The 10,673-nt window shown below is 30.6% G+C and overlaps 1 protein-coding gene across 1 annotated transcript; it reads left to right on the top strand.

Moving 5' to 3' along the window:
• The first annotated feature begins 1,439 nt into the window (after window positions 1-1,439).
• Window positions 1,440-8,219, top strand: LOC108559037 (bicaudal D-related protein homolog). Its single transcript, XM_017916170.1, has 2 exons — window positions 1,440-1,698; window positions 8,160-8,219. Exons 1-2 carry the CDS (start codon window positions 1,492-1,494, stop codon window positions 8,217-8,219), a joined length of 267 nt encoding a protein of 88 aa, XP_017771659.1. The 5' UTR covers window positions 1,440-1,491.
• The last annotated feature ends 2,454 nt before the right edge of the window (window positions 8,220-10,673 follow it).

Here is a 10,673-nt window from a genome sequence, read left to right as displayed (position 1 = left end):
TAAAGTATAATAGCATTTGACATTAATCCCAAATTATCTTGGCTAACTTATATTTATTACAACTGAACTAGGCTGAAGCAGATAATTTGTTCCATTGTTTCGTTACATTGGCCTTGTTTCTTGATTTAAATATATATATAAAAAAAAGAGAGGTGTAAATCACGTTTAGAAACAATTTGTAATATTCGATATGCATTTTCATTGAAAAATTGCAATAGTTTGTAAAAATGTTTTTAACAATAATTATATCAAAATTTTAATTTTTAATTTTTATCTAAATAAAAGAGGTATAATCTCATTAAATTTGCAGCAACGTTTCGAAAACTCTCTCGACTCATTATAACCAATTGTCATTTAATTTTATATCTAAATAAGTAAAAGTGTTGTTTAATTAATTATTTCGTGTTGATAAACGTCATGGAATAAGTAAACACAATGGGAATTGTTTTCAGTGTTGCATTTTTCTGTAGTTTTTGTTGTAGCAACAAACGACTTTGAGATAAGGTTTTCTGACGTAAATTCAATGTTAGAAACCTAGACTAGATAATATTATAAAGTGAATTTGCTGTATTTCAAATTGTGCTATTTTCTCGAAGATAATGTGTTTACTTAAACGATTTCGATATAGTCGGAATTTTGATTGTCGGGATTATGGTAATCGAGATTTTGACATAGTCGGGATTTCGATATAGTCGGAATTTTGAGCCAGCCGGGATTTTGACATAGTCGGGATTTCGATACACTCGAGATTTTGAACGTCGGGATTTCGATACACTCGGGATTTCGAATGTCGGGATTTTGAACGTCGGGATTTCAATACACTCGGGATTTCGATAGACGGGATTTCGGTTGTCGGGCTTGGCGATTGCTACCGAATGACTCATAATTTAGTATTATTTTCGCAAAAACAAAATTGAATAACTAAAGGTCAATTGATTATTACTAATTCTAAACAAAAAAACAATAATTAGTTACAACTGATTAATTATATAAATAAACGCAACATTAGAAAAGAGGAAATGATGATCAATGGTATTAAATATGTTAATGAATACTATTCATTATTATATAAAATAATTTTTATTTTATTTAAATGACTTCGTTTAATTGCGTGCGAATTTAATTGATTTTATTCGTTTTTAATTAATCGCGATTTCGTTTATAAATAAAAACATAACAAAAAAAAGCGTATTGCATTCGTAATTTTTGGCCGCGAAATTAATGAAGGAAGATACAAAAGAAAATTCAAGGTTTGCAGATAGCGCTAATGAGGAAACGTCAAGGTTTCAAAGTCGTTCGTTGACTTTATAGTTGAGACGTAAAGTAAGGCAATGAGAAAACAAAAAAAAAATAGAGAAAAAACAAAACAATGTTTATAATTGCACAACGTTTCAGGGCTAAAGCTATTGTTAATTTCTCTTTTGTTGTTTGCAGGGTTGCAAGATGCGAAGAATCAAAGATGCATTACTTCCGGTCGAGGCGTGATGTGCAATGAGGGAACTAGAGGATTATATTGTAGAAATGGAGAATAGAAATTTGGAAATGGGCCAGAGCAGCGAGGATCTCTTGACGCAGTTGCGTCTCAAGGAAAACGATTTACAATTGGCAGCGGAACTGGGGAAGGCCCTTTTGGAAGAGAACGAAACTCTGAAGAAAAGACAGGATAGCATCGTCGAAGAATACACTAAGAAACTTGAAGTGAGTTTATTTCTTCTTTATATTATTGTTTAGTCTAAGGTATTGCAGCTAATTTAAGTAATTAAGTATTATATTAAATTGACGTTATACAATTTATTTGCACTACTTATAAAATAATTAGAGTATATACTTTAGGTATTACATCAAAATAAGTGTATTTTTAATGTAATCATATTTTCATCCCTTTATAACAGTGGTTTCCAAACTTGATGTTACTACGTTTCCATCAACTTTGAACGCGTATTACAGCAATATGGATAAATATGCATATATTGGATTCATTCTATCTATTATAGTTTTCGAGTAAATCAATGAAATGTGAAAACATTGCTTTTTCGAACGTTCTAATTTCAATTTTTCAACTTTGAACGCGTATTACAGTCACAGTTTGGAAAACGCTGCTGTATACAGTTTAGTCTCTTTTTATGTTGTTAAATTATATTTTATTTATTTTTTCGATTTGTCCTGTTTCAAACAGTCCGGTATATTGGCATTACTAAGTGAGGTATTGCTGTTTTATTTTTTATCCAGTGACCATTAACTCGATTGTTATTACTGATATTTTTCAAAAAACTTACCCGAGTTTAAATAATATCAATGCATTAAGAAATTTATTAAATGAATGAAAATTATTATTTTTATTCAATTTTAGAAGCAAATAGAATGTATAAATTTTACATAAATTGTTTTTTTACTGCTGGCGAAATTCATAGTATACTTTATATTATTACATATTCAAAAATTGTATTTTTTAACGTATGTAATTTGCTTTTGAGATAAACAATATAATTTTCATAACAATTGATATTTTATTATATAAAATTTAACGATTTTGTTAATAAAAAAAACCAGTTTTGCGTAATACTATTTAAAAATAGATACATAATGCATTTTTTTATGAAAATTGTTAATTAACATCATTAATGAATATAAATGTTGTTAAATTAGTTAAAACCGTGAAATAGTTTAATTACTTAACAGCTAGTTTAGGTGTCTGTAGAAATGTTTCGTAATTATTTAAATTAATTTACGATTAATTAAAACACTTGGATGTCAATGTGAAAGCTGTCGTTGCACTTAGATTGCATAAGAAACGAACATTTAAATACAGATTGGATGTTTACAAAACGTTTATTTGCCGTTGAAAATTGCGAGCGTTACGTTTAATTAAACTAGATGTTGAGCAATTTCGCTCAGAACAAGAGCTGTTTCCTTTCGTTGATGATTCATAACTTACTCTTAAGGCGATGCGGAGCTTTGCATTCATAATTGGTTCAACATCGATCGAGTGAACAAATAAATATTGAAAGAATATTTGTGTCGTTCATTGGTCCGTTAAAGTCGATTCGATGCAGACGTTTTCAATTACGTAACGATGCGTTTTAGCTTCTTGGCCCATACGATGGTTTTTGTCTGCACTAATTGTTTCTGTTTTTGGTTCGTCCATTTCGAAAGTGTGCACCTAGTTCTTCGACTCAATGTAGACTTTCTCGAGGCTACAAGCTTATGACACAACACAACAGCTTCGTGTGACTAATGGATCTCAATGAAAGAGTTGTTGAGTTGAGTCTGCAGGATGCTTTTGAAATTCGCAAATTCTGCTCATTATTGCTCATTTTTTTGTGTGTGTGTGTGTGTGCTTATTTTCGTTCCTTCCTCTTTCATACCAGGATTTCATTTGCAAGATGTCAAACTTGTTTAGCAGTTGCGGGCAATTTAAGGTCTTTGTTCCGTCCTCGCTCTCTAATCCAAGCGATTTACTCGAAAAGTGCGGTTGCTTGATAAACGTGAAATAAGCATACATAAACCTTGGGTTTGCAAAGCGAAGAACTATCAATGTCGATTAATTTTTTTTTTCTTCTTAAGGTCGTATTTCCACTTCTCGTTTTATTTTATTTTTTTGCAACAAAGAAGAAAGTTTTGTTTTTTTTTAATGTTGCATGAATAAGGTTTACTCATCGCGCAATTACATCATCAACAGTAATAAGATAGTAAATCATTATTTTCAAATGCGAATTTTAAATATTATTCAAATTTAATTAAAGACTTCTACTTGGAAAATACAAAATAAGTATGAATCACAAATATGTTTTTCCTTCCTATTTTTTTCTTTTTTCACTTTCAGTTTATAATAATAACGTTTATTGCAACAGTCATACATAAAAAGGAAACAAATACATTTATAATTTCATTTATTTCATAAAAAAAAACATTGCAAAACTTTACTGGTCATTTTATATTAATTTTTTTTTAATAGTATAATCATGCTCAAACATTATATTTGGCAATCCCAAGCCCGACAACCGAAATGCCGACTGTATCGAAATCCCGACTATGTCAAAATCCCGACTACCATAATCTCGACAATCAAAATCCCGACTATATCGAAATCCCGACAATCTAAAACTTAATAAGATTATTAATTGTTGTTATTTATTTAGGCAATAAAAAATCTGTAGCTGAAAGCCTTGAATCTGAAAAAATGCGAATTTTAAATATTATTCAAATTTAATTAAAGACTTCTACTTGGAAAATACAATATAAGTATGAATCACAAATATGTTTTTCCTTCGTATTTTTTTCTTTTTTCACTTTCAGTTTATAATAATAACGTTTATTTGAACAGTCATACATAAAAAGTAAACAAATACATTCATAATTTCATTTATTTCATACAAAAAAAACATTGCAAAACTTTACTGGTCATTTTATATTTATTTTTTTAATAGTCTAATTATGCTCAAACATTACATTTGGCAATCCCAAGCCCGACAACCGAAATCCCGACTATATCGAAATCCCGGCAATTAAAATCCCGACTATATCGAAATTCCGACAATCTAAAACTTAATAAGATTATTAATTGTTGTTATTTATTGTTAATAACATAAACTAATTCTATTAAAATATTTCTTATTCTTAAGTTTTATAATTAATAAGTCAACGAAAAAAAAAATACAATAATAATTAATATTATTTATTGTTATTAAGAATAAATAACAACAATTAATAATCGGGCAAAAGAGGTCTTAAAAATATTTTTTTCAGTATCCGTCGTACCTATTAAAATATAGCACAATAATCTAAAAATGTTATTGTAGAAATTATAATAATAAAAGTCTCTGTCGGGATTTCGATTGTCGAGATTATGGTAGTCGGGATTTCGATATATTCGATACAGTCGGGATTTTGATTGTCGGGATTTCAATTGACGGTGTTTCGGTTTGTCGGGCTTGCGATATAGACCCTTGAAAACATATTTAAAATATTCTTCAATAAATTTTTAGGCATTTACAAATCTGTAGCTGAAAGCCTTGAATCTGTAAAACTAGAGTTTGATATGCATGAATGAATCATGAATATAACAGTTTACTTCCTGTTTTTTTTTTTTAATTCACTTTCTGTTTATAATTATTGATTTTTAACGATGCGTGTTAGAGTTTTTTTTGTAACAACCAATAAGAACAAAATACGGAATGCTGTTGACCTCGTCTGCATGTTAATATAGCGTGGGTCATTTTATTCGTGAAATGTCAATGAATTATTTATTATAAATTTTGTAGAAAAAAAAAATAATCCAATCTTTTTGACTCATATTTTTATTATTTTATACATTAATTCTGCCTAATATTATTACTTAATAATAAACAAAATTTATTGTATAATAACATACAAACGGCTATTAATAATGATTGGTAACAATATCTAATTTTTGTAATATTTTAAAAATGCAATTAATTGTTGTATTCTTGTATTTTTATGCACAAACAATTTAATTCTTATTCACATTTATAATTATTCACAATAATTATATGAAGTATTGGTATTTCTTATAATTAATTTATCATGCAAAGAAGAATGTTTTATTCAGAATTTATGTTTGTTCCTGTAGATTTAACCTTTAAAATCATCTACGTATATTCTAAACTTCATTTAAATATTAGAAATGGAAAGATACCTTGTTTTATAATGACTTTGATTGGCGTCAACTGTGAACGTATATGTGACGTTTTACAAAAGTTAAGCAATCTGTGCAGCTATAATGAATGATTTACAGTCAACCCTTTTATAACGCAGTGAGTGCGTAACGCGTTATATGGAAACCGCGCTATAATAAACTCGGATTTAACCTACAAACCAGGCTAATTCGTAGCGTGTTCTATGGAAACCGTGCTATAAGAAACTCGGAATTAGTACAAATCACATCATTCGTACCACGTTATATGGAGACCAATAAATACAAAAGACAAGATAAATTATAAATTATTTAAGGATTGATAAAAAAATGAAACAAGAACTAAACTAAAAGACTGTTTTTCAACAAAAAACAATGAAGACTTTTGTAAAATTATGTAATCGTTCAACACTCATCCTCGCTGTCAGATATGAGTCGCCTAACTCGTCTTCTTTTAATGGGCAAAATGTCTTGATCACTTAGTTCATCTTCACATTGGTTTTCTATTGTAGCTTTTTTTTCTAACTCCACTTAAACCTCTCTATAGGGAGTTAAGCAATTTCTTAACTCTCTTTTAAACTTTGCGCTGCGCACCGTTGAACGATCAGTTTGAATGAAATGAAGTTCTAATTCTTTAGCCAAATTTAGCCCTTTTTTCACATCTTGTAAATCGAGATTTGGCACCCATTCGTTTTCCTTATTTTCGTTTACCAATGCATTTGAGGTGGATGCATCAATTAATTCCATCAGTTCTTCCTCATCTAAAGTTTCTTCCCCGAGTACTAGAGTTCTCTTACATCCTGATGGTTTACTGCAAATTCTTCATCGCTTAAACGAGAAGCAATGTTTACTATTTCTGTAACTGGGAGTGAAATTGTAGAATCATCTTGTATTGCTTGAACCATTTGAGGTAAAAGAGGTTTCTAACACGAATTAACCGATGATGGGATGATGTTGAATGGAAACCGCGCTGTAAGAGTACCGCGTTATTCGCAATTTTAGCTCCGCGTTATATGGAAATCGCGTTCTGAGAGTACCGCGTTATAGGAGGGTTGACTGTATTTGTTCGAATGAATATATTTAACTTTTTAATTTTGAGACTATTCTCAATAAAGAAAACAATATATCATATCATAAATGATATGTGAGAAACGAGAAAGCCACTTGACTTAATAGCAATGTTTATGGAGAAACCAAACTAGAATAAGAACTAAACGCGTTGTAGATTTCCATCAATGTTTTTGCTACGAAAGCGAAAAACCGACGTGAATCATCCATCATTTTTCATTCGAAATTAATTGATTGCACACAATTCCCTTGATCTACTAACCATGTTCTCATAGTGTGCACAGTATGTCAATTTATTCAAAAATATGTTAAATTCTTTGGTTACTGTTTACATCTTGTATAAACTATAATTACGACAATCTTAGATGTACACAATATGAGAAACAGTTTCGTCACTAATTTCACTTCGTTTGAAAAACACATGCATAATTAATCAAGTTGTCGTTTGGAAATCGCTTTTAATTGATAAGTTTATATAAAATGACGTTGTTACCTCTAGTTATTTGATTTATCTACAAATGTGTCAAAGACCAATATCGTCACAGTGAATGTTAGTGAAATTATCAATAATTGTAGAAAAGTGTGACACTTTCCTGCAATTTTCCTTAATTATGTAATATTGGTGTATAGTGCAGATGGTGTTAATCAAATTTAAAAATAGACAGATTGCTGATAAATGTTGTTAAGTTATTTCCAATATATTTAAACATTGAAAGTTTGAATTTACTTTAATCTATCTTTTCATATACTGACAATTAATCAAATAAAATTTTATAGTTTTAATCATGTATTTTAACTATGCATTTGAAATTACATCTAGATAATGATGAAAGCAAATTAGTAAACACAAATATTGACTAATGATGAAATAATTTCACATAAGATGTGATTTTTAGATTGAAAAGACGTTGCAGTATTTACCTTTTCAACATTGGTTTTGCCACTAAATCATTGTCATACTTAGTTACTGAAATGATTGTAATTTATGCTAAAATTACTGCTATTTATATTTATAAATTACTTAATTTTTTTTTAAGTAATATTATAGTAATTAGTAACAATATATGTTTGAATTGAACTATAAAATTAGTATAATATATAAATACATAAATGTTGCAATGAAAATTATGTATGATTGATATTATTTCATATTTAAGTTTAAAAATTGTAAAATTAAGATATCCAATCAAATGCAGAAAATTATTTGTTGATTTACCTAACAAATTGTAAAATTTCATTGTTCAATGATGATAACAATTAAATTATACAGTATTTACTAAGAACTAGAAAACAAGGAGTGCGTTTAAACATTTTAATATGTATGAGGTAAAGAAGAAAGAAGAAAATAAGAAGAAACAATTGCAAAATCACTATTTTACTCTCAATTCGATTGTTCTCGAGAGGAAGTGGCGCAATTTACTATATATTTTTTTTTCAGTTCTGCGTACGCCTCGCGCCAAGGCACTTTCCGGCCAATGAATATGAGCACGGTAATTGAAGCGTCTATGGAAATCACAGTAGGGTAGTGTTCTTGCTCAGGGTATCGTAAACGCACTTCTTCGTATCCTCCTCGACGCGTTTCGGAACCTTCTTCGGAACGAACTTGCTCCCGAGAAGCGGCTTCTCGTTCCTCTTCATCTCAACCATTCTTCCGATCAAAGCCCTCGGAGGTTCAACCCTTTTATACTCTGCGTACAGATTCTTCTTCTCGAGAATCTCCTTGTCGAATTTGATGATCGCAGGTATCTCGTTGATATCTATGGGCCCGCTGTACGATATGTACTCGTTCACGGGTTTCTTGTTGTAAGGACACGGAAGTCTCGGCGTCTGCCTGATCTTGTTGTACAAAGGATGAAGCTTTCGATCGTTTATCTCGATCATCCGTTCGGAGACGTTGCGGAACTTCGGTAAGGGATCTTCGAGGAACTCTTTCAAGTGCGGATGCGTCTCGATCTTCCTGACTATTTTCTCCTCTTGGCTGATGGCGTCCGAACCTTCCGGTAGCATATCCTTCTGGATGACGTAACCTCTTCCGCACGTCCTGTAGGCTGTGCCACCGAAGCGCGACAGGTCCGGATCGATTTTGTCCTCAGTGTAATACTTCACCTTGCAGCATTCAACAGGCGGCCGTTTCGTTTCTTCGTACTCGAACAGTCGTCGCCAGAAGGACTTCTTCTTCTGATTGCAAGCCCTCGACGGACACTGATCTGCGGATTTTCCAGTTTTCTTCGCCTTCGTTGCCAAAAACCTAACGATGTACAGGCAACTGCTCGCGTTTTCCTGCAGCGCTGCGTTCAATGCACACGGAATTTTCTGGAGACCTCGGAAAGCCATGCTCTGGGATTTAGAAGACCACACGAATTTTGCACTGTCAATTTGACATTACGGTTGCTCTGTTTTCGGACGCAACTGAAAGTTTGTTTTTAGCGTCGCTCTAGAAAATCCGCAGCAACCCATGCAGCACAACACAACATACATACAACATTATTATATTCTCTTCCATTGAATATTCATCATTCAGTCTTAACTGCCTTCACCATTTGTCATTAAACATTCATTATCGAGGCCACAATTGATTTCATTCCTTCTACAAATGCTTCAATATTTGATTCAAATCCACCTTTCTATATACTTCAAATTCTAGTGGGCGTTCAGTCTGCATTAGTCACAAACCTGTCTCGTGATTTGTTCCTTTTTTATATATCCTTTCCGTGGGCGCAAAAATGAATCGACGAAAATGTCGTTTCGCGACACACTTTTACCTCTTACATCATCGATTATGGAATTCGCTGTAGCTTTCTTCAAGCTCTGATTACCCCAAATTGCATTAATGCACATATCTCCTTCCAATTTCGATTCAAGCATTCATCGTTTGTTTATTCTAATTTAATTGGGTTTTTTTTCGCAGGAAACAAACGTTTGCTATTCCCACGTATTTTTTTTCAACAATTGTAGGAACACACACACTCACATTGCGATTATTGTTTTTTTTAATGCGGATTCCGATTCATTTTCTCCATAAACACACACGATTCAAACGAATCCATTCGCACGCAATATCCGACAAAAGCTTTCAAGCTAATTGCTCTTTTCCCGAATATTAATTAATTAGATCAATTAATTCATCCAAAGAATTATTTCCACTTCATGTAATTGTTTCATTAAATATAATTCAGTTTAATTGCAAGAAATACTTCGAATTCTATGTTTTCCTCTTTTTTTTTATTACAAATTTCATATATTAAAAAGTTGTGGATATTGCAAGTATAAGCATAATTGCATTAAGATAATCTGAATCGTTGCGGAAGTTCCAAAATAATGAAAAATTGAGATTTTTCTATTTTCAAATTATAATTAGTAATAATACTTATTGCAACAATAAATTTACATTAAATATAATTCAGTTTAATTGCAAGAAATACCTCGAATTCTATGTTTTTCTTTTTTTTTTTACAAATTTCATATATTAAAAAGTTGTGGATATTGCAAGCATAAGCATCATTGCATTAAGATAATCTAAATCGTTGCAGAAGTTCCAAAATAATGAAAAATTGAGATTTTTCTATTTTCAAATTATAATTAGTAATAATACTTATTGCAACAATAAATTATACATTAAATATAATTCAGTTTAATTGCAAGAAATACTTCGAATTCTATGTTTTTCTTTTTTTTTTATTACAAATTTCATATATTAAAAAGTTGTGGATATTGCAAGTATAAGCATCATTGCATTAAGATAATCTAAATCGTTGCAGAAGTTCCAAAATAATGAAAAATTGAGATTTTTCTATTTTCAAATTATAATTAGTAATAATACTTATTGCAACAATAAATTATACATTAAATATAAACACAATATAATAACAAAAAAATAAATTAAAGTGTTGCAAAGTCAAATTATATATAAAAAAAAATATAATAGTAATTCGTCAAGGAAAAGATAACAGCA

The sequence above is a fragment of the Nicrophorus vespilloides genome, unplaced genomic scaffold (assembly GCF_001412225.1).
Source record: "Nicrophorus vespilloides isolate i.1.1-1 unplaced genomic scaffold, Nicve_v1.0, whole genome shotgun sequence".
Classification (NCBI taxonomy): domain Eukaryota; kingdom Metazoa; phylum Arthropoda; class Insecta; order Coleoptera; family Silphidae; genus Nicrophorus; species Nicrophorus vespilloides.
Note: the sequence above shows the minus strand (reverse complement) of the source record. Positions and strands in the feature narration are given on the sequence as shown.